General features: G+C 43.6%; 1 protein-coding gene across 2 annotated transcripts in view; it reads right to left on the bottom strand.

Moving 5' to 3' along the window:
• chd4a (chromodomain helicase DNA binding protein 4a) overlaps positions 1-20,081 on the bottom strand; it is a 28,142-nt gene extending 8,061 nt beyond the window's left edge. Inside the window, exons 1-34 of one of the 2 annotated variants that reach the window (XM_058618783.1) lie at positions 19,887-20,081; positions 19,260-19,434; positions 15,300-15,406; positions 14,660-14,908; positions 11,999-12,117; positions 11,576-11,856; positions 11,366-11,496; positions 11,141-11,279; positions 10,110-10,279; positions 9,772-10,005; positions 9,424-9,627; positions 9,131-9,339; positions 8,435-8,566; positions 8,258-8,357; positions 7,461-7,652; positions 6,446-6,646; positions 6,209-6,346; positions 5,942-6,063; positions 5,167-5,340; positions 4,842-4,983; positions 4,612-4,743; positions 4,381-4,498; positions 3,883-4,007; positions 3,674-3,766; positions 3,292-3,433; positions 3,036-3,205; positions 2,759-2,936; positions 2,446-2,535; positions 2,097-2,191; positions 1,869-2,002; positions 1,569-1,713; positions 1,312-1,495; positions 1,120-1,226; positions 768-1,038 (exon numbers count right to left, since the gene is read on the bottom strand). In XM_058618783.1, coding sequence (XP_058474766.1) covers positions 768-1,038; positions 1,120-1,226; positions 1,312-1,495; positions 1,569-1,713; positions 1,869-2,002; positions 2,097-2,191; positions 2,446-2,535; positions 2,759-2,936; positions 3,036-3,205; positions 3,292-3,433; positions 3,674-3,766; positions 3,883-4,007; positions 4,381-4,498; positions 4,612-4,743; positions 4,842-4,983; positions 5,167-5,340; positions 5,942-6,063; positions 6,209-6,346; positions 6,446-6,646; positions 7,461-7,652; positions 8,258-8,357; positions 8,435-8,566; positions 9,131-9,339; positions 9,424-9,627; positions 9,772-10,005; positions 10,110-10,279; positions 11,141-11,279; positions 11,366-11,496; positions 11,576-11,856; positions 11,999-12,117; positions 14,660-14,908; positions 15,300-15,406; positions 19,260-19,320 — 5,089 coding nt within the window. In that variant the 5' untranslated portion in view covers positions 19,321-19,434; positions 19,887-20,081. The remainder of the gene's footprint in view (positions 1-767; positions 1,039-1,119; positions 1,227-1,311; positions 1,496-1,568; positions 1,714-1,868; positions 2,003-2,096; positions 2,192-2,445; positions 2,536-2,758; positions 2,937-3,035; positions 3,206-3,291; positions 3,434-3,673; positions 3,767-3,882; positions 4,008-4,380; positions 4,499-4,611; positions 4,744-4,841; positions 4,984-5,166; positions 5,341-5,941; positions 6,064-6,208; positions 6,347-6,445; positions 6,647-7,460; positions 7,653-8,257; positions 8,358-8,434; positions 8,567-9,130; positions 9,340-9,423; positions 9,628-9,771; positions 10,006-10,109; positions 10,280-11,140; positions 11,280-11,365; positions 11,497-11,575; positions 11,857-11,998; positions 12,118-14,659; positions 14,909-15,299; positions 15,407-19,259; positions 19,435-19,886) is intronic. The other variant, XM_058618784.1, reaches the window with a different exon arrangement.
• Between the last annotated feature and the right edge of the window lie 3,407 nt (positions 20,082-23,488).

Genomic DNA, 23,488 nt, shown 5'->3' with positions numbered 1-23,488 from the left:
TATTGTTGTGTGTGTATTGTATATGTATTGTTGTGTGTGTATTGTATATGTAATGTGTGTGTATTGTAGATGTAATGTTGTGTGTATATTGTATTTGTAATGTTGTGTGTGTATTGTATATGTATTGTTGTGTGTGTATTGTATTTGTAATGTTGTGTGTCGCTCACTAAATAGTATCAGTGCTCCAGTTTGTGTGATGAGAATTAGCACATACAGAGAGGGGTGCTTTCTCTTTTTGGCCACTAGGTGGAGTATCTGGTAAAGTGTATGAGCAGCACATGTATGAGAACAGTCTCCTCCTCGTTCTATAGCCAGACAAATGTACATTACACACTCAACAGCTGACTGTGAGACAGGTTTTTAACATTGTTCACAGAAACATTCTGCTGCTGTTCGTCTGACACTTGAAAACCAACCCAGCTCCAAATGATCCAGCCAGTGTTCTTTCGTTTACTGACCAACTCTCCTAAGGTGCTCTCTGTCTCCATGTTGTCTCTGAGTGTAGGGGGAGGTAGGTAGGTGTGTGTGTGTGTGTTAGTGTGTGTGTGTGTGTTGCGCTCCATGTACTGTCATTTCTATGCAAAATGAATTATATCGATACAAGCGATATTGTCCCGTGTTATATCTCGTTTAGAAATATATCGATAGCCCTAATGCTAATGCTAAGTTACTGATTACAAACATAAACCCATGAAAACCAGAGCTCCCTCTAGTGGCCAAACTCTTCTCACTTGACATTTAACGTTAAATTTCACGTGAAGTTTCACCTTTGACCTCGGGGTCCTCTGGTTTGACCTCTGACCCCTCCGTCTTCTCCTCTGAGGGAGACTTGGTCTCCTCTGCCGCCTCAGGACTCTTCTTGTCACCGTCCGCCTCCTTCTCTCCGTCCTTCTCGCTCTCTGCTTCTCCATTGCTCGGCTTGTCCGTCTCCATCGGCTCCTCGTCGTTCTTCTTCTTCTTCTCCTCCTCCTCCTTGTTGTCTGCCACCGGTGCCACCGCCGGCGGACTCTTCTCATCGTCATCTGGGATGGCGATCACCTGGAGGAGACGTGAAGATGAGGTCACGTGATCTCCGCAGAGTTTTATTTGACGTGAATATCGTGAATGCGGCGTCTTTACCTCGTCAGTCGCCTTCACGGGCTCTTTGCCGTTCTTCTCCGCCTCGCCGTCTTTCTTCACCTCCTTCTCTCCGTCCTTCAGAGCTTCATCGCTCTTGGATTCGTCGACTGCACAAACAAACAGGTGTGATGGACACGTCGTTGACCTTTGACCCCCTGACTGTGTGAGCGTGTTAGCAGCGTCGTCATTTACCTGGAGCAGGCGTGTTGGGCTGCGTGTCGGCAGGAGTCCCAGTGGACGGCGTTTTCCCGGGCGAGTCAGGCTGAGCGGCCGCCGCCGCAGCCGCCGCCGCTGCAGCCGCCGCCCTCTTGTTCTCCTCCAGCTCGGCCATCCACGGCATGGACCACTGACCGTTCACATGCTCAAACTCCTGAACCTGCAGAAACACACGCCAACGACTCAGCAAACCCCTTCACAGCCGAGTCAGCACATTCTAGCGCTTTTCTTACCTTCTTACGAATGAGTGACATGACGCCGATACGTGTGAGGACGTGTTGCCGTGACAACCCTTCCCTGGGGACGCCATCGGCGAAGGTCTCTGCGCCGTCAGCACCGGGTTCACAGAGATGACGCATGAAGAGAGACACGTACGCTCTGACCACACAGACAGACAGACAGACAGACAGACAGACAGACAGGCAACAAACATCAGGATTAAAGTCAGAAGCGTGGAGTTTAATCCTCATTATTGTTTGTTATTTTCTCACAGTAAGTAAAATATTCCATATTCTCGCTGGAGTTTCTCTTACTTGAACTCCTTCTCAGATTTCCCTCGCAGGTCTCGGACCAGCCACTGGGTGGTGAAGGCGTCCTGCGGAGGCATCCCATAACGCATCACTGCGTTCAGGAAGGCCTTCCTCTGCCGAGAGTTGAAACCCAAAACCTGAGGAATAAATGAAACAAAGAAAATGTAAATCAATGTTCAGAAACAAGGAAAACCATATGTTTGTTTATGAACGTAAACCAGTCCTGCTCACCTCAATGTTGCCTCCCACCCTGGCCAGCAGGGGGGGCAGTGGCTTATCTTTGTCATTCCTCAGGCCCTTCCTGTTCGGCCTGCGAGAGTTTGCTGCTGAGAAAATAGAATATATATAACTTATAGTACTGATATAATGACACGCTTCACAAAAGAGCTGCGGCAGTTAAACGATTATTAAACAATTAAGTCATTTAAACGTCAACTGATTTTATCGTTTGTCATTTTTAGCTTCTTAAATGTGAATATTTTCTTCTTTCTTTGCTCCATCAAACAAATAAATAATTCAATTATAACTAAAAGGACAAAAGATAATCTGTTAACAGTGACTCATGAATCCTCGTCTTCACCTTCCGACCGCTCGTCAAAGTCCTCGTCTCCCTCCTCTGACGCCACGGAGTAATCTGATTGGCCGTCAGACTGATCGTCCTGCCAATCAGCTGCAAGAGAATGAAAAGAAAAACATACAGATTCAATCTGAAGAAAGATCTTTGCAGAAACACAAACAGCAAAAAACTCAAGTTCACGACTCAAATATCAACATTTTTACCAGTACTGATGATGTGTAAGTAGAAACTGGAGTTTGGTGCTTTCTGTTGTTTTTAACGTTCCAGACTCTAAAGACCACAGGTCCCCGTCCCCAGTAACGGGTCCTAGTCTCACCTCTGTCTTCCTGCGAGCCATCGTTGTAGTTGACCTGTTTGCGGATACGCTTTCCTTTGCCGAGGTTGCGAGCGAGATCCTCCTGCTGCTGCTCGTAGTGGTGACGCAGCAGCTTCTCCCAGTAATCTGGATCCACGCTCTCCTCCTGCTTGATGATCTCGCGCTGCACCTCCTCCTCCTAAAAAAGGGAACAGATGAAGAAGAGTGAGACGTGACAGAGGGAGGAGATGAGGCCACATGACCTCCTCCACCTGCAGGTGCCGCTTCTCTTGCTCACCTCCTCCTCCTCGTCCTTGACCACATACTGAGCCACCTTGAAGGAGCTCAGGTACTCGTTCATGCTCTGCAGCTCGGTGTCGTCCGTGGCGTCCTGGTTCCGGTCCAGCAGGCGGTCGATTGCCTTGTCGTCGTAGTGAATGATGCTGCTGTCCTCCTCCTTGTTCTCACCTGCAGATGCAGCACAGTTCAAACTAAAACATCTCACTTCTTTTTTCAGCCTTTTAAGAAAACCTGAAGCTTCTGCTCGTCCTCACCTTCTCCCTCTTGATCCTTGAACAGCTGCTCTGTTCCAAACTTCAGGATGTCGTCCAGCTCCTGTTTGGACATGGAGCCCGTCTTGGATCCGAGACCAGGCCGGACCACCAGGTGAGTCAGCATCATCTTCTTCTTGGCAACCTGGACGGAAAGAGGGCGTCAGGAAATTCAACGTGTGACTTTTTAATCAAACTCACTTTTGAATAGTTAGCAGCAAAATGTGGTGAAATCAGTGCGATATCAGCCGATACTGATAATATGACAACATTATCAGTATCGGCTGATATCAGTGCAATATCAGCTGACAATAATACAGGACACGCCTAGTTTTACTTTTGGTTTGAAGCACAACAGCAAGAACAGAAGCCACTTCCTGTTTACCTGAGTGATTCTCTCCTCCACAGACGCCTTTGTGACAAAGCGGTAGATCATCACCTTCTTGTTCTGACCAATACGATGAGCTCTGCTGAAGGCCTGGACACAGAGGAGGAGGAGGAGGAGGAGGAGGATGGACACGTTCATATGAGCAAAACAAAACGACGACGTTGCGTCTTTAAATCAGACGAACACAGTGACGCTGGGTCTCGTACCTGGATGTCGTTGTGAGGATTCCAGTCCGAGTCGTAGATGACGACGGTGTCGGCCGTGGCCAGGTTGATGCCCAGACCTCCGGCTCTTGTTGACAGCAGGAAGGCAAACTGCTGAGCACCAGGTGCTGAGGACAAGGACACAAAGAAAAGGACAAGTTCATATAGATTCTAACCAGGAGGTTGACATCAGCTTTTATATGCGTGGAGTTCCTGGGCTCCAGGAGAAAGTGCATGTGTGAGGAGATCATGTATTCTACGAGCTACACAAACAGTCATTCTTCTACTTTAATGTTACACAACGTAGGATCGGAATCTTATGTTTGCCGTAAACTAGAATGTTGTAGTTCCATTTGTGGCACCGACCGGAAACCAAGCGTCACATTATGATGTTTTTCCACTATACAGTTCTAGCTCGACACAGTCACGCCGTTTTCCATGACTTCATAGTTATTCTCGACTTCTTCTCCGCCGTCCTCGCGTTTGTGTCTGCGGTCTCACCGTTGAAGCGGTCGATAGCTTCCTGTCTCATTCCGCCTGTGATTCCTCCATCGATCCTCTCGTACTTGTAGCCCTCATTCTCCAGGAAGTCCTCAAGCAGGTCCAACATCTTAGTCATCTAAGGACAAACACATGGAGACGTGACTGAGTTAGAGTAACTGTCCTCACACAGATTTACACGACATTAATCTATCAGAATATTTAAGGTTTTGTTTAGGAAGGGTTTGGTACCTGAGAGAAGACGAGCACCCTGTGTCCTCCCTCCTTCAGCTTCCTCATCATCTTCTGCAGCAAAGTCAGTTTCCCAGAGGCCTTTGTTAGCGAGTTGCCGTCGTACATCCCGTTCGGCATCTTTGGAGCTTCCTGTGTGCAGCGGACAACCAAACGGTTTGGTTTAAGTCAACTCTAAAACAAATGTCTAACAGGACCTGAACAGACACTTCAAACTTGTTGGTGGTTACCATGGCAGCAGTGGGGAAGAGGTAGGGATGGTTGCAGCACTTCTTCAGGTCCATGACGACGTTCAGCAGAGAAACCTGGTTCCCTCCTCCTTTTGTATTCAGAGCGTCAAAGTTTTTCGTCAGGATGAATTTGTAGTACTTCCTACAAACAAAGAACAAACACGTTCACATCTTTAAAATCTGCGTCTCCATTATTATTCATATTCTGAACTCCAGTGCATGAGAGCTAGTCAAAGTAATGCAGGGTCGACAGCGTGTTCAGTTTATCAGACGCATTCAAGGACCCTGGTAAATGTCATGGCCTTCCCTGGTCTTTAGGACTCACTTCTGCATGGGGCTGAGCTCCACTCTGACGATGAGCTCCGTCTTTGAAGGCATGTGCTTGAAGACGTCGGCCTTCAGCCTCCTGAGCATGTGTGGACCCAGCATGTCGTGCAGCTTCTTGATCTGGTCCTCCTTCGCGATGTCGGCAAATTCCTCCAGGAAAATTTCCAGTTTACTGTGAGAAAAGTGCAAATAAAGGACTGCTATATCAAATCAGACCAAACGCACTTTACTGTCATCCTGTAATCTGCAAATTATTAAACTACATCACCAAAATAAAACTTTTTGATGACAGGTTCCATGTGAATTTTTCTGTTCTTCTGAAGTTAAAGTAAAAGCTGCAGAACAACTCAGAAAATAAACAATAAACCTACAAAAATATGATATATTCAGAGAAATAAATATTTAACAATGTATTAAAATACACGTAGGACCTGGCATTAAAACCCAAGATTAAAAACTGTTTAAAAAAAAAAAAGGTGCGAGATTTAAACCTGGTTCATACTCTGTCGCTCAACTCTTTTGCTAATTGTAGTTTCAAAAAAGACTTAAGTCGCACAACATTTTCTGTTTATGCTCTGGAGGAAGGTTTCAGTCGTCTCAGTGGTGACCAAAAGCACACCATCAATCAGAAGAGATCGTCACAGGATAGTTTTAGCTTCACTGGTGCTAACAGCTCAACTATCGTGGTCAAGTCTTACAAGCTTTGTGCACCTGAAACAGGAAATGGCAAAATCTGTCTGTTAATCTGTTACAAAAGTACACCGTTGACTTACCTGAACCTCTCTGGTGTAAGGAAGTTGAGCAGGTGGAACAGCTCCTCCAGGTTGTTCTGCAGAGGAGTTCCTGTCAGCAGCAGTTTGTGCTGCAGAGGGTAGTTGTTCAACACCCGGAAAAACTGCACAAGAGAAAACACAGTGCCACAGGAGGGTCAGCGACTTTCACCAACATTACCAGGCTGTTTATGCTCTTTATTTCTCTCTTTTCTTGGCTGCCGGACACAAGTAAACGCCAGGATCATTGATGAATCCGTGCATCTGTACCTTGGACTGGTTGTTCTTCAGCCTGTGAGCCTCGTCCACCACCAAGCAGGCCCAGTCGATGGAGCCCAGGATCGCCATGTCGATCGTGATCAGCTCATAGGATGTGAGCAGGACGTGGAATTTAATTGACGAATCTTTCTGTTAGGGAGGAAAAACGACACGACACGACACGTGATTAATCCAAGTGTTTTCTTAAATGTCTTTGTTTTTATCTGTAAATTGAAAACAACACGCTACCCTCATCCTGGATGCCTTCTTCCCTCCTCGGATTGCGTTGTCCTCGAACGAGAACTCGTTCTCCCTGATGACGGCCCTGCTGTCTTTATCGCCCACGTAGGTCACCACGTACATGTCGGGCGCCCACATCTCAAACTCTCGCTCCCAGTTGATGATGGTAGAGAGAGGGGCGCTGACCAGGAAAGGCCCCTTGGAGTGACCCTGGAGGTCAGAGACAGGAAGTCAGGTCACCACAACATATGAAACATGCTAAAAGGTCATTTAAGAAGCACAGAAACCAAATCTGTGTTTGTTCTTAAAACAGCTAAGGCATAGGGATCGATTTGATCAAATGGTTTTGTCAAATTAAAGAGAAAATGCATAATTATTAACTAATCACAATCAGAATTTACACGTGGTCAAAGAGGAGATTTTAGAGACAAAGAAACCCTCAACATTTCCTTTGATTAAGGTATATGATTATGTAGTTAAGAGTGACAAATTCTTTGGCCTGAACTTTGATTAAAAAAAAAAGTAAAAAAAACAGAATATTGATGTGTTCAAAAATGCCTGGTAAACAAAATCAACTCAGGATCAAAAATCTCAACATTTTTAAACTAAAAAGCAATTTTTATTATAAGTATTATTATAAATGACCAATAACTGCATTAAAAATATCATAATCAAAAACTAAATGTTTCTTGAAACAAAAAGGCTCCTGCTGCTCTGACAGGAAGTGTATTCTGGCCTCCCACCTGTAGGTGTCACTGACTGCCCACACATCATTAAGGCCTGAGACTGATTACTGTTTAGGATCCAACTTAATGTCGTCACATTTCACCCGCCTCACACAAAATGGCTGAATGGCTCTCGGCCAATGGGACGACAGCTTCAGTGTCGGAGTCAGAGAATCAGCTTTCAAAGGTGAATTCAAGGGAAATTCAACAGAGATGAGGAAAAAAAAAAAAAAAAGAATGTTTCATGTTTTTTCTTTTTTTTACCACCGAGTCAGAGAGGACACTTTGAGGACACACACCTCTTTGTAGAGCGAGTAGAGGAAGACGGCGGTCTGCACCGTCTTTCCCAGTCCCATCTCATCGGCCAGGATGGTGTCTGTTCCCTGAGCCCACGAGAAGCGCAGCCAGTTCAGACCCTCCAGCTGATACGGGTGCAGCGTCCCGCCCGTACTGTCCAGATACTCGGGCTGACGGTCGAACTTTATTGTCGGCTGCAAACAGAACAGGAGAGATTTAAATAGAGACATCACACCTTTGAGAAATTCTAATAATAAAATGATTTGGTATAGACGATTTAATAAAATACTTCTTCTTTTTAAAACTGTAGTTAAGTCTACGATGTCTCACACACACAGGTTGTTGATCCGCTGTTGCCTCCATCACTAAGTTCAAATGTCTTATTTTGTCACTTGCAAGTGCAAAATGCTTAGTTTTGATTTACCAAAGTAAAACCAAATGACCACGTGAGGCAGCAGTAGACCAGCAGCTCCTGTGTCCATGCGAGCTAAAATCGCTGATTTTCTTAATGGGGTTTGGTGTGGGAGAGTGAGTGGTTCACAAAATGACAATCCAACAGTGAAATGAACTGGCACACACACCTCTAAAAATCCGTTCAAGGCTTAAGTATCATAAAGAAGTGTTTTGTTAAATGATTAAAATCGGTTTTTTTCTTGTGTACCTGCTGGCAGCCATGTTTTACTTTGAGTCTGCGGCTGGTTTTTAGAACAACACTTTAAAAATTCTTGACTATCACTTTATTGATGTCTTGTCATGAAATGTTAAAGAATAAAGAAAAACATCCACAGTCTGTACTCACATCAATGACCGGGTTCTCTGGAGGTCTGTCTGGACGCTTCACGCGACCTTTCACCTTGATCTTCTTCCCAGGTCGCCCCTCATCTCCCATCATCAGCTCTCTGGAAACACACAGTAAGTCAGTGAAGCACAGTGTGTGTGTGTGTGTGTGTGTGTGTGCGCGTGGACTGTGTCTCACCTGTGGTTCCAGTACTGAACCTTGTAGGGGTCAAACTCGGGTACATCCATGTCATCGGCCTCCCAGGTGGCCTGGTCGTACTGCAGCTCCCTCCACTTGATCAGGTAGTGGACGTTGTTCTTTCTGTCCACACTGATACACACACACACACACACGACAGGGAGAATAGAAATGAGTATAAAAGAAAATGATTATGAATCAAGACATTAAATGATGAAACGAAATAAAGGCATTTATTAAGCACTTCTCAAACACCATAAAAACTCATGACAAGACCAAGTTTAAAGAAATCCATATAAAGTGGGAGTAGTGGGTGATTTTTTCAACTTAACAAAAGGCACCACGAACAAAATCTACCTCTACCATATCTATGTCACATGTTCACATCTTTATCTCACTGTTACACAGACTTTTGCAACAGGAAACTGACATTTGCAAACCACTCACTCTCCCACACCAAAGCCCAGAGAGAAAATCAGTGATTTTAACATCAAGTTCAAACGTAACTCTTTTGAAATCCTTCGTTGGGATTCACTGCAGTGACACAAAGTGACACACGAGGCAGCAGAGGACCAGCAGCTCCTGTGTCCCCGCCAGCTAAAATCACTGATTTTCTCCATGGACTTTGGTGTGGGAGAGTGAGCGGTTAACAAACTTCCGTTTCCTTCAGATTAGTTAGTCGCAGCATGTGCCGACCTGTGGTTGAGGATGCGGTGGATCATCAGCCACTCCATCTTGATCCCGAAGCGGAGATACTTCTCCTCCAGCTGAGCGTACATCGGGTCCTTCTTCTTCCTCTTCAGGCTCTTGTCCTCCTCTCCGTCGCCAAAGTCGATGGGCGGCGGCTCGTCCATGTCGTTCTTCCTCTGGTAGTTCCTGAACATCACCTGACAGTGGAGCTCCAGCTGATGGAGGAAGAGGAGGATGAAGGTTGGACGTGTGTGTGTGTGTGTGTGTGTGTGTGTGTGTGTGTGTGCACTCCTGCTCACCTGCAGCTCTGTGACCCAAGAGCAGTGCCAGTACGACATGGCGGACCACTTGGCAAAGAACTCCCTATCCGGCCGCCCTGTCAGCGGGGCGGGGTCAGGGGCATCAGCTGGAAGGTCGGGAGAGCGGGGCACAGGTGTGGGAGGGGGCGGTTCACCCCATCGCCAGGTCAGGATTTTTTGGACCTTCCCCTTCATGGGAGGACACTGAAAGAGGAGAAGGAGGGACAGAAGTTATTCATTAGTCATTCATTAGTCGTGAATGCTGGACATCCACTAATCGATGAACGAGTTCCAGCAGGTTCTCCTCATCAAAGCCGGCCGTAGACACAGTGGATCAGGGCCCCTCACCGTGCAGCGTGGGCAGATCCACTCTCCGTTTGGGATCTCGGGCAGCGCCGGGTTGAGGCAGTGGATGTGGTACGACGACGGGCAGGAGTCGCAGCAGAGCAGCTCTCCTCCGTCCTTACAGACGCGGCAGAACTCCATGTGGTGGTCGTCCTCCTCCATCTCCCCGGCGTCAACGTTGTCCTCCTCGCCCTCTGACACCTCCTCTCTCGCCTCCCACTGGATGCCCTCCTTCTCCTGAAATGGAGACGACATTTTAATGATTCTTATCACAATCCATCTGAGAAGTTTTTCTGCTTATGCTTTGAGGACGTGGACGGACGTGTGGACGGGTTGCTTACACAGTGCGGGCAGCTCCAGGTGCCCTCAGGTGCCTTCTCCATGTCAGGGTCCAGGCAGACCATGTGATAGGCTCTGGGACAGGTGTCACACAGGATGATCTCTCCGCCCTGCTGACACACCTCGCAGTAGTCCTGGTGATCCGTCTCATAACCGTCGCCATCTTCTGCTTCTGAAGGAGGAGGAAAAACAGAAATAATAAACAAAAATAAAACACTTAGATGGCGACACCTCCAACGTTTGGCCTTTAATGAGAGGCGCAGATGTGACGTGTGTGTGTGTGTGTGTGTGTGTGTTGTTCGTCAGAAGGGGAAACCCACTCACTGACTCATTTCTTCCACATTTCCTCACTGACACTCAGAGACCACACAGTTTCATTCTCAAGACGTGGAAACACCCAGTTCACAGAGAGACTGACGTTTATCAGTGGTCAGTGTCATAATAATAATGTATCCACACGGAGATGATATTTATTTGAAAACGGGAAAATCTCAGAAACGCCACCTTTGCATTTTCGTGTAGAGAAACAAAAATAACGTAACGTGCTTTACGTGTTTGACACGTTAACATTCTCTGTATATGTGTGTGTGTGTGTGTGTGTAGAAAAGTGGGTCCAGTGGAGTGGATTTCCACACTGAATGTGCGATATGTTTTTTCGATGCTGGTGACAACAGATCCAGAAGGTTGTCGTTTTTTAATAAACTTAACCCTGCTGACTCAGTCACAGTGACTAATGTGTGTGTCTGTGTGTGCATTCCACGCCCCGTGTTGAACTCGGTCGTTAACGTTCACCATCGCGTGTGCATAACCTGCAATTTTCCATGTGCAGAGGGACCTGTGGATGCACAGGTGAAGCTCAGACTGAGTCAGCAGGTCCAGCAGGAAACAGCCAATGAGAGGCTTTCAGCACCAACATGGGACCTCATGTCCTCATTGGTCAGAACATAAAGTATCAGTGAGCGTCTGGACAACCACAATCACTTTGATCCAGGGTTCCCACACCTGGGTGAACATCACATATCAAAATCCGTACCTTTCTTCTTCTTGGGTTTGCTCTTTGAGGTCTTCTTCTTGTTGCGGCTGCTGCGACTGTTCGATCCCTCCGAGACAGAGACGCTGTTCATGCTGCCGTCCTCTAATTCACTGTCCACGTCCGGCTCGTCCTCCTCGCTCTGGGAAGAAGTTAAAAAAAAAATTAAAAACACAACAAATCACCAACAGTCAACACACAAAGACGAGGGAGAAATGTTTTTCGTACCGATGAGCGTTTTCTTTTGCTGTTGAAGCCTCCCAGTTTGATTTTCAGTGGAGCCACTTTCTTGGTCTTGGTGCTATTCTTCTTCTCTTGTGGTTTGGGTGCAGGTTTTGACTTCTTGCGAGCGTTGGGACCTACACAACAAAACACATCCGTCAGACGCAGCTCACAACAGAACACAGGAGGCGTCTGTGAGTCCAGACTCCACTCTACCTTTGCCTTCCTTGGTCTTGGCCTTGCGTAGCGGGGGTGCAGGCGGGGGCGGGGGTGGAGGCTCTGCTGGTGTGAGAGGTGCGGGGGCGGGCGGGGCGGGCGGGGCGACCTCTGCCACCATGTTGTCGACTGCGGCAGGAACGTTGGCGGTGGCCAGTGCGGCGTTGGCAGCGGCGGCTCCCCTTAGAGGGTTGTTGGTGCTAAACTCGCGCCATTTGGCGCCCAGAACCATCATCATCTTGGACACGGCGATCTTGGGGTTCTTGGCTGCAATGAGGGGCCTGGAGATATATTTTGAAAAATGGACGATATGTAAAACAAGTAAAAGCAAACTAATTCTACAACAAATGTCTGAAGCTCGAGGGGAAACTGGCCGGTGTTTCTGGTATTGACTGTTTACTTTTCCAGAAAAGCATCATGTACCTGACAAACTGGCTGAAGGCTTTGTAGTTGGTCAGAGAGCGGTAGTCTTCCTCTGAGAAGATGTGGTCGATGTCCTCCATGCCCCAGTCGTCCAGCAGCTGCGACGAAGACTTTGGCTCCTGCAACAGACGACAACAACAATAAGCTTCTCTGAAGACGGAGAAGAACATTTCAGAAGCGGGAGTGACGACGTCCTCTCTGAAACTGTGACCATCCTGACAGGACTTGGCATGTGCTCTTCTCATGACTGTAACTCTTAGACCGTTTGTGATGTGATTGTGATGCAGGGTTAGCTTAGACAGCAGCTTAGCACAAAGCCCATGTGATGCTAAGGGGTAGAACTTCACTAAAGTACTCTGACCTTTTGGTTCCTTTAAAAGAGGTTCTAGGATTAAAACTTTCTCAAAGCCGATAGACCCAGAGGCAACGGTGTGTGGGGATTTACATGTAATATGAGCCTAAACAAACACTAAGGAAATGTAATTATGTTTGAACACACCCATTAAACATTGACAGTGCTGGTAGATCAACTCTTCCAGACGCAGCAGTCCAGAACATGCACAGCGTTGACGAGAACAACTCTCTCACTCTGTTCTAGAGAAACTTACATTGGTACATCACTTTACCGCCCATTTTACTGTCCTTGTCCAACCTTACATCATCCTGTCAGAACAAGAACAACAACCTTGGTCTGCCAGAATCTGCTGTTCACATAATAAGCAGAAGCAGGAAAAAGTCCAGGTCAGGAGAGGCTCGGAAAAACACCTGAGTGGAGCACACACTGACAGTTTGAGTAAAGATAAAGATAATCTGAGGAAAAGTTCAAGAAAACATCCAGGACAATGTTTCTGGATGTTTGCGTGCAGCCTTGTCAAACATTACAAGGAAATATCTCATCTGGAAGCAGATTACAACTAGGAGTGTATTTTATTAATCAATAATTTGATTATTTGCTTCATAAAAATAAAGTAAAAAGGTGTGACTGCCTTTTCCCAGACTTCAAATTAAATATATTCAGTTTACAGTGACAAGACAAACAAATTTACCACCGAAGAAGCGGAAATTGTTGAATTTTGTCATCCATTATCAATCTATGCATCGATACATGCATGTTCAGCCCTGATTTTTATTTTTATTGCCACAGATTGCGACAACACTGTCTCTCCTCTCAAGACCAATTCAACTCAGTTAGTGTAGAGCAATCAATACTAATCAGATCCATTGATTAGATGACCAGAGTGCAGTTTAGTAGAAGAGCTGTAACACGTGCAGAGCTGCCACTGTGTGGTTAAAGACAAATTCCTTTCTGAACATTTTATATTGACAGTTAAGACGTTTGACTAAAGAAATATAAAAAAGAGAGAGTCACCTAATAACCTACGTCAGCTCTGAGTCTACGATGTTTCACGTCTTTATCTCACTGTGAGACAGACGTTACCAACAGGAAACTAAAGTGATTTTCTCTATGGGCTTTGGTGTGGGAGAGTGAGTGGTTTACAAACTTCAGTTTACTGTTGGAAAAGTCTGTGTAACAGTGAGATCGATGAGTAGAGTGATCTTCAACAGCTGGTACCACACGTTATGAAACGTGTACATTACATTGAATAAACCAGGGAAAAGTGGTGGTAAATTTCAGAAAAGTATGAAATATAAAGTATATTCAGTGATACTGTAGGCGTCTAAACTCCAACGTCCACTTATGATCATCACCTAATAAAATCAGTGCCAACACAGGCTCAAACTGGCAATGCAATAACAATATTATTTCAAGGGCTAAAGGTCCCAGACCTAATCTGATCAGACCCAAAACCCAAAGATAATCAGATTACTCTCATGTGAGACGAAGAAAAGCAGCAAATCGTGACATAAGAGGAGCTGGAGAAGCAACACGTTTGTTGCACTCAAAATGGCTGACGGTAATTTTACAGTCATTATCATTCCTTTGTCTCTTTTATGTTTGATATAAAATCCAGATCTGAGGCTTTTTTGGGGGGACAGTTTAAGAGGTGAGACACAGTTGACGTCCCTGCTTCTTCCTCCTCCTCATCATCATCATTGTCTTCAGATCAGACAAGAACTCGCCCACAGAATCAAAATGTGTTTACAAAAACCAAAAAAGGGGGGGGAAGGGGTCAGGAACGCAGTGCAGTGTTGCACTAGGCATGGTTGCCATGGTAACAGCACATATGCATTACGCACACACCCCACACACACACCAGCTCCTGCACAAGTACCATTAAATACAAGGCCCCCTATTGGCCACCAGGCTGCGAGTCCACACGTCCACACACACACACACAGAGCTCTTTTGTTTGACGTCTCTCATATCATGACTCCATTACAGGTGCTGGCAGTGTTCAAAACACCATGAATGAAACGTGAATGGAACGCGGCCACCACTCGTGTTTGATTGGAGCGTGTGACTAGTCAAAGGAAGTTAGGGTTTACGCTTGGTGTCATTTCTGTGTGGACGCAGACTCAGTTTGGACTGGAGCAGCCTGACCACACCAGGACTGTCACTCATCATGTCAATCTCAATAAAGCACAGCACAAAGAAAAGTGCAGTTTTATTTCTGCCGTTCAGCTATTGAACTTTAACTGACTAACTTCCTGTCCGTTCCTTTCCCACACATTTAACACCGGCTTCCCGTCGTTTCTTACCGAGCTGTCGTCATCGTCGTCGTCATCGTCGTCGTCGTCGGGCTCTGGCTCTTTCTTCTTGGAGGAGCTCCGTTCGCCGGCACTGCTGCTCCTCTTCTTCTCCTTGCCGCTGCTGGCTCGCTTCTTCTTCTTGCGGCCTGGAGTGTAGTCGCTGCCCTCGCTGTCCGAGCGCTGGACAGAGGCGCCGCCTTCCCCGGCCTCCTCCGCACCACCCATGTCCATGGGCTCTGGCGAGCTGATGGCCAGCTCCTGAGAGGAGAGGGATGGTCAGAAATCAGAGACTTTTCTACACATTTGGCCTGCAATGAAGAAAATGTTGATCAAACCAGGAAATGATGACTTGTTTTTGTCCACAAACCAAAATGGTTCAGTTTTAATGATTTCTTTGTTTAAAAGGAGCAAAGAAACCAGAAAAAATCCACATTTTAGAAGCTGGACGTCCAATTAAATGGATTCATCAGATTACTTCAGTTCAGTCCATGCTGTCATTACTGATTTCTCTGCTCCATAAAAAAAAAGGAAAACATTAAAACTGAATGATTTTTAGTTTGTGGACAAAACAAGACATTATTTCCAGGTTTTGAATCGCTTTTTTGGGAATGTTCCGTGCCACAGATCATTTTCTGGAGTCAGCACATACCTCTCTGCGCGACCGCCTCTTGCTGCCTTTGCTCTCTTTGCTCTTCTTCGCCTTCTTCTTCTTCTTTATCACCTTCGGAGCCTCGTTCTCCGAGATGTCCTCATCGTCTGAAAGGGAATCAGGCCAGAGTAGATGATCCATGGTTAAGATGCACGAGCGTCAGTGTATTTGGGTCATGTGATGACATGAGTGAACACATCTTTAAATTTCCATCTAAAAACATCCATACCAAGAATATTTGATATACTCTGCATTTCTGTGTCTTTTGATCATAAATTATTCATCTTGTTTCATGTTCCTTTTATTTTATTCCTTCTGTGACTTGCTTGAATAAAAGTGCCATTTACGTGAAGTTTTACTATTATTTCTATTAAATATTCTGTTTATAATGGTCATAGTTGTTGTTTTTCAGAAGTGCCATTTACGTGAAGTTTTACTATTATTTTTATGGAATATTCTGTTAATAGCGGCCATATTTGTTGTTTTTCAGGTCTCTTGAAAGGGAAACCCTGTTTCTCAGATAGTCCACATGTATAAATACAGGCTTAATTGAAAAATTGAAATTGACAAAAAAAAACTAGTATTAAAAACCACTGCCTTTTATGGGTTAATTTATAACATTTCAGATTCTAATAAAAGATAAAACTAATCAAACCATCCTAGCTGACTCATCTTATACAGAAAATCAAGAATGTGCTAACAAAACTTATTTTCTGGGGTTTTGGCTCCACATCACAATCAATAAATCTGAATAATTTGGGCAGGTGGACAAAACAAGATATTTGTGATCATCGTTTTTTTAAGTTTGTGAAACACTGGCCAATATTTTCTGGACCAAATGACTTTGACTTTTATGTTTTGCTTGGACACAAACCAGGACACTGAAGTCTCGCGCTGTAACCAGATTAACCTGCTGCACAAGAGTTCAAATTAAAAACCAGCAGACAAACCAGCAAACATCATCAACCGATAACTAATTGATGGCAATAAAAACTGTGATATAGTCCTGATTAGTTGTGATGTTTAAAGGCTTGGCTGCAGTGTTAATGACAGCGATGCCACAGTTTCATATCTGGCTCAAAGTGACGTGAAGCTGCACCAAGAGCCAATTACAGTAAATGAATATGAAGAGATTTAAGACGCACCAAGTGAAAAAAAGATGCCTCAGTGTGAGGATTTATATAGGTCATTTAAAGGAGACTTAGCTATCCGTGTGTGTGTGTGTGTGTGTGTGTGTGTGTGTGTGTGTGTGTGTGTGTGTGTGTGTGTGTGTGTGGTGGGGGGGTGGGGTGCATGCAAAACTGTGTGAAACAGAAAGGAAAAGAAAATCAATCCAAATTCATCAAATCTCGAACTAACAACGCAGTTTCTCACAAACCTCATTAATTAAGTGTTCTGTATAAGAATATATTGCAGGGCTGAGACGATTTGGGCTGCAACGATTAATCGATGAAAACAGAAAGCAGGACAAAAATAGTTGGTTTGTGTGATGCTGTGATCCACTGGAAGAGTGAGTTCAGTGGGTGTAACATGGCGTTTTTAAAGAAAATCTGTCTTTTGTTGTTCATTTTAGTGCAGAGCACTGCAGAGTTTGATGGGTTAACTCAAAATAGTAAAAGAATATACAGGTGAACAAAATGTCCACTAAACAGGAAACAAATGAATGGTTTGCTGGGTTTGAAAATACTGTATATAATTGCACTGCAGTAAAGCTGAAACTATTACTCAATTAATGGTCAACTAATTTAACAATTGATTAATCATTTGGAAGCATTTTTAAACATTTCTAATTGTTTCAGCTTCTTAAATGTGACTATTTTCTGGTTTGTTTGCTCCAGATAACAAATAAATCATTAAAACTGAATCATTTGTTTGTGGACAAAAACAAGACATTCGAGAACATCATCATTTCCAGGTCTGACAAACACTGATCAACACTGATCAATCGACAAATTAAATCGATGAATAACTCTCATCAGACGACCTATAGTTTCCCTCAAAAAGTTTTCTGGTTTTTCGTCTTCTTAAATTTTAATATTTTCCCGTTTCTTTGCTACATATAACAAAGACAAATCCTTTTGGAGCTAAATAATCACTGGCTGTAGCTCTGGAGATGATTTTCATCGTCAACTTTAAATGTGTTTGGTAAAATCAGCCCATCTTAACCAGTGTTCGGGATGAGCAATGTGTTTAAAATCTTTCTTTGTTATATGGAGCAAAGACACCACAACATATTCACAGTTAATAAGCAGACACATTTTAAAAGTAGAAAAAACATGATGGGTCCTAAAGAGTCACCGTAAGTGCAGACTTTTCTAGATATCAGCCAGAGACGCACGTGCGAGAACATAGATGTCCAAGTCAGCTTCAGTAAACACTCCAACCACATCCAACAAACAGAAATTTCTTCAACAAGGTCCATGTAATGAGGTCCACCACTGACAAATTCTCTCTAAGTGAGAACCAATCACATCCTCTAAAATCATATGGAGCATTCTCAGTAGTTGACACAGATGATCTGTAGTTTTAAGCTGAATATCTGATCACCAGACACTGCCCAGCACTCACGGGACAATTTATGAGGTTACATTTAACTTCTCTTGACCTTGTGGTGAACACTGCAAGTAAATGATCTTAAAAGAAAATCCCAATAATCAATAGGTGTAGGTGTTTAGATTCAGCCGACTAAAGTTCAGTTTAGACACTTCTTTAAGTATGAAACTAAGATTTACTTCAACTTAATGAAGAATACTTGATATATATTATCAATGCTGATAATTACATTGTCAACTCATGTAAAACGTATAAATGGGTTAATATTTTAATAGATTAAATTATTATTTTAGTAACCAATTGTTGACATAGTTGTATGGCATAACAGTACTTGTTAAATGTATCTACCTCCTGTTTTAAAAACAAATTTGTTTACTAAAATAACACTGCTTGGGGCCGCAGAAATTTTTATTATCATCATTTTAGTATTTATCATGAGTATTTGGTGTGTGGAGTACGTATAAAGTTCACTTTAAGTGTTATATGTTGTCATGTGTTGTTTTTATTGTATCTGAAGGCATTATCATGTACAATCCAGTCTAAGACAAGTGCACAATAAAAGTATATCGTGTCATAACTACCACCGCAAAGGCCAAGGTACTTCTAAATGAAGTGCAAAACAAATGATTAAATTACTATTTTAAATGAAATAACTAAACTATAAACATGTGTAATTAATGTTATGGTAGATTCGTGATCATCACTGCGTTAACACACCATAAACATGTCAGATTTGTCGTGCATTAATGAATAAAAAGCTGTTTTTAAGTCGGTTGAATGTATTTTTGCACGACCATTTGTTATCAATGGTTCCTCTGTCGCCTCTTGTACAAACTGTAAACAAAGCAAACTCGAGCTACATCTGCTTCTACATCCGCACGTGTGTTTATAAAAGAGTGATTTTAAAAAAATATTTTGTTTTAAGTGCGATTGTTGCGACTTTTTCCCCCCTCTCTTCTTCTCTTCCAGCGCCACAGTCAAACCGAAGGCGCCGACCATGAGGAGGGGAAAGCTGCAGAACGTCATCCGTTAGCTTCGAGCTAACTGGCTGCCTCCATCTTGTCATCGACACGTAAAGAAAAAACACCGGTAGCTGGCTAACGCTAGGCCCGGGAACCATGCCGGTTAGGCGGCGTGAGTCCACAGTCCTGCGTGGCTGTCAGTCACACGGTATGTGGCTCTGGTTTTGTGGGGTGGTAACATCAAAGTTTTTAACTTTTAAAATATCTAAAAGAGCGGCGAACTGGCGATGAGTGAAGTTAGTTTGCTAACGCTCAGCTAACCGGCAGTTAGCCGCGCGGCTAGCGCGCTGCTAATGAAACATGATTGATACGGACGTCAAAAAAGCATCTGCTCGCGCTAGCATGAACATTAGCAATTATGGCTAACAAATGAGCGTCGTCTTACCGTGCATTAATCGCTCCTCGGGGGCTCCGTAGTCATCCCTGTCGTCCTCGCTTCCAGACATAATCGGCACAAAACTTTCCCTTAAGTTAGCTAACACGAGTGTTAGCCAACTAACTAAAGTTATTGTGTTTTTTTAGGTGGGGGTAATCCAGAGTTGTTGTGACCCAGCCGGAGTCTGTCCAGGTCGGCGTAAGGTGAGGAGAGCGGGCGATAGCAGCGGCAGCAGCAACCGGGGCCACAGGGAAATAAAGAACAAACAAAAAAAGAATAGAAGACGGAAGTGAACATTTAACAGCGAAGAACACACTAAAAACACAAGAGTTACACAAATACCCCGGGACATGTGCTTCTTATCCCCGTACAATAAATCCAACTTTGTCTGGTGGTGGAAGGAGGAGAGCAGACAAAGATTAGCACATTCACTCACTCCATCTCTGACATGCCATCATTAGCATGCGGGCTAACCGATTCACCCGGTTCACACGCCGACATCGACCCGCAAAGAACATCCACAACAGCCGGCATCTTTACCCGGGTCTCCCTGCATGTTCTCCGCATCTCACTCACACACCATCACGGAACAATGAAGAGAAAATAGAATAAAACCATAAAGTGACAAATACTCACAACAACAGTAACTCCCGCCACACTTTCTGTGAACCAGCCAACACTTTTTGTTATTGTTAATCTAACGGTATTCGGTGCGATTTAAATATATATTCCGCGTTAATTTTATTTTATATATATATAAAATTGTGTGTGTGTGCGATGCCGTCTCCGTCTTTCTCTCTCTTCCTCGCACACACACTACACACACCCCGCGCGCGCGCGCACACACACAAAGAGATCAGGGGGCAGACATCCCATAATATCCCCCCCTTCTCACACACACACACACACTTCAGTCACCCCTCCCCCACTCTGCATAGTTACCTTGCAACGCACAGACCATAATAGTCACCCCCCCACACACACACACTCTCTTCCCCATTCCTCCATGCATGCATTCACCCCCCCCACACACCTCAACCGTTACCATGGAGACACCCTCCCCTCCCACCCCCATGCTGCATCCCATAATAATAATGAGCACAGTCACACACTGACATCCCACAATAAGCATAACTCCAAAAAGATAGAGAGAGAGAGAGAGATAGGAGAAAGCAGGAGGGGGGGGGGGTGATGAAATGAAAAAAAAGGAAAAGTGGTCACATGGCAACCGTGCACCACATGACTGCTTAAGTTGAGCGTGCATGTTTGTATGTAAGCACTGTTACTGTTACTGTATATGAGAGCACACACACACACACACACACTCACACTGTATGTATGTGCAACTTCTTCACATACATGACTCCACACATCAGCTGTTTCTGCACATGAACGAGTTCAAGTAAGAAAAAAGTCAAATAAAAAGTGAACACTGAGAGGAAAGAAGGTGAGTGAATGATAAAGGTCACAGAGGTCAAAGGAAGTCAGAACATGAACAAATAAAAATAATAAAAACAAAAACATGAGGGGGAACCCACACACACACACACGCTCACACACACTCTCTCTCACACACAAACACACACACACACACACACTCTCTCTCACACACAAACACACACACACACACACACCCACTCACTCACTCACTTACACATTTACTCTCGCACACACACACACACACACACACACAGTCAATGGTGGGAAAATCGTCTGGGTTCTAGACAGTTTTTTTTCCCACCATTGACTACAGTGTGTGTGTGTGTGTGTGTGTGTGTTGAACAGTGATTCAGGGACTACAGGTGCGTTCTATTTGTAGTCAGAACTCACATTTTCAGGTCTGAAACTCAGAGAAACATTAGCAACCCTGATGTGACATTCCAAGATGGCCGCCACCCGTAAAAACACTGCTACATTTACCGTTTATCGCGTTTGTTTCACTTCTTTATCACGTTTGTTTCACTTCTTTATCGCGTTTGTTTCACCTCTTTATCGCGTTTGTTTCAGTTCTTTATCGCGTTTGTTTCACTTCTTTATCGCGTTTGTTTCACCTCTTTATCGCGTTTGTTTCACCTCTTTATCGCGTTTGTTTCACTTCTTTATCGCGTTTGTTTCACCTCTTTATCGCGTTTGTTTCAGTTCTTTATCGCGTTTGTTTCACCTCTTTATCGCGTTTGTTTCACTTCTTTATCGCGTTTGTTTCACCTCTTTATCGCGTTTGTTTCACCTCTTTATCGCGTTTGTTTCAGTTCTTTATCGCGTTTGTTTCACCTCTTTATCGCGTTTGTTTCACTTCTTTATCGCGTTTGTTTCAGTTCTTTATCGCGTTTGTTTCACTTCTTAATCGCGTTTGTTTCACTTCTTTATTGCGTTTGTTCCACTTCTTTATCGCGTTTGTTTCACTTCTTTATCACGTTTGTTTCACTTCTTTATCGTGTTTGTTTCTCTCTCGTGTTTGTTTCTTTATCACGTTTGTTTCACTTCTTTATTGCGTTTGTTTTACTTCTTTATTGCGTTTGTTTCATTTCTTTATCGCGTTTGTTTCTTTATCGCGTTTGTTTCACTTCTTTATCGCGCTTGTTTCACTTCTTTTGTTTCAGTTCTTTATCGCGTTTGTTTCTTTATCGCGTTTGTTTCTTTATCGCGTTTGTTTCACTTCTTTATCGCGTTTGTTTCACTTCTTTATCACGTTTGTTTCACTTCTTTATTGCGTTTGTTTCACTTCTTTATCGCGTTTGTTTCACTTCTTTATCACGTTTGTTTCACTTCTTTATTGCGTTTGTTTCACTTCTTTATCGCGTTTGTTTCACTTCTTTATCACGTTTGTTTCACTTCTTTATCGTGTTTGTTTCTCTCTCGTGTTTGTTTCTTTATCACGTTTGTTTCTTTATCACGTTTGTTTCACTTCTTTATTGCGTTTGTTTTACTTCTTTATTGCGTTTGTTTTACTTCTTTATTGCGTTTGTTTCACTTCTTTATCGCGTTTGTTTCACTTCTTTTGTTTCACTTCTTTATCGCGTTTGTTTCTTTATCGCGTTTGTTTCACTTCTTTATCGCGCTTGTTTCACTTCTTTTGTTTCAGTTCTTTATCGCGTTTGTTTCTTTATCGCGTTTGTTTCTTTATCGCGTTTGTTTCACTTCTTTATCGCGTTTGTTTCACTTCTTTATCACGTTTGTTTCACTTCTTTATTGCGTTTGTTTCACTTCTTTATCGCGTTTGTTTCACTTCTTTATCACGTTTGTTTCACTTCTTTATTGCGTTTGTTTCACTTCTTTATCGCGTTTGTTTCACTTCTTTATCACGTTTGTTTCACTTCTTTATCGTGTTTGTTTCTCTCTCGTGTTTGTTTCTTTATCACGTTTGTTTCTTTATCACGTTTGTTTCACTTCTTTATTGCGTTTGTTTTACTTCTTTATTGCGTTTGTTTCACTTCTTTATCGCATTTGTTTCACTTCTTTATCGCGTTGTTTCACTTCTTTATCGCATTTGTTTCACTTCTTTATCGCATTTGTTTCAGTTCTTTATCGCGTTTGTTTCAGTTCTTTATCGCGTTTGTTTCACTTCTTTATCGCGTTTGTTTCACCTCTTTATCGCGTTTGTTTCACTTCTTTATCGCGTTTGTTTCAGTTCTTTATCGCGTTTGTTTCAGTTCTTTATCGCGTTTGTTTCACTTCTTTATCGCGTTTGTTTCACCTCTTTATCGCGTTTGTTTCACTTCTTTATCGCGTTTGTTTCACTTCTTTATCGCGTTTGTTTCACTTCTTTATCGCGTTTGTTTCACTTCTTTATCGCTTTTGTTTCACTTCTTTATCGGGTTTGTTTCACTTCTTTATAGCGTTTGTTTCACTTCTTTATCGCGTTTGTTTCACTTCTTTATCGCGTTTGTTTCAGTTCTTTATCGCGTTTGTTTCACTTCTTTATCGCGTTTGTTTCACTTCTTTATCGCGTTTGTTTCAGTTTTCATCAGCACACGTCTTTGTTTGTCTCTGTGACTGAAACAGTGATGTTTTATTGTTCAAACATGCTGTACATGTATGTTTGTGCTTTAAAACCCAAACTCTCTCCTTGTAACACTTTTCCTCGTCCACTCCACTCGCCGGGTCTGCGTCATACAACGTAACAGTCAAAAATACCAAACGATCCCTTTAACGTACAGAGGTTTGTGGGTCATGTGATGCATTATTTACATCAGCGTATGTTTACTTCTCTCTCTCTCTCTCTCTCTGTGACTCAGCAC

This window comes from Solea solea, chromosome 20 (genome assembly GCF_958295425.1).
Source record: "Solea solea chromosome 20, fSolSol10.1, whole genome shotgun sequence".
Taxonomy (NCBI): domain Eukaryota; kingdom Metazoa; phylum Chordata; class Actinopteri; order Pleuronectiformes; family Soleidae; genus Solea; species Solea solea.
The sequence above is the reverse complement of the archived record's forward strand: the minus strand, read 5'-3'. Positions and strand labels throughout refer to the sequence as shown.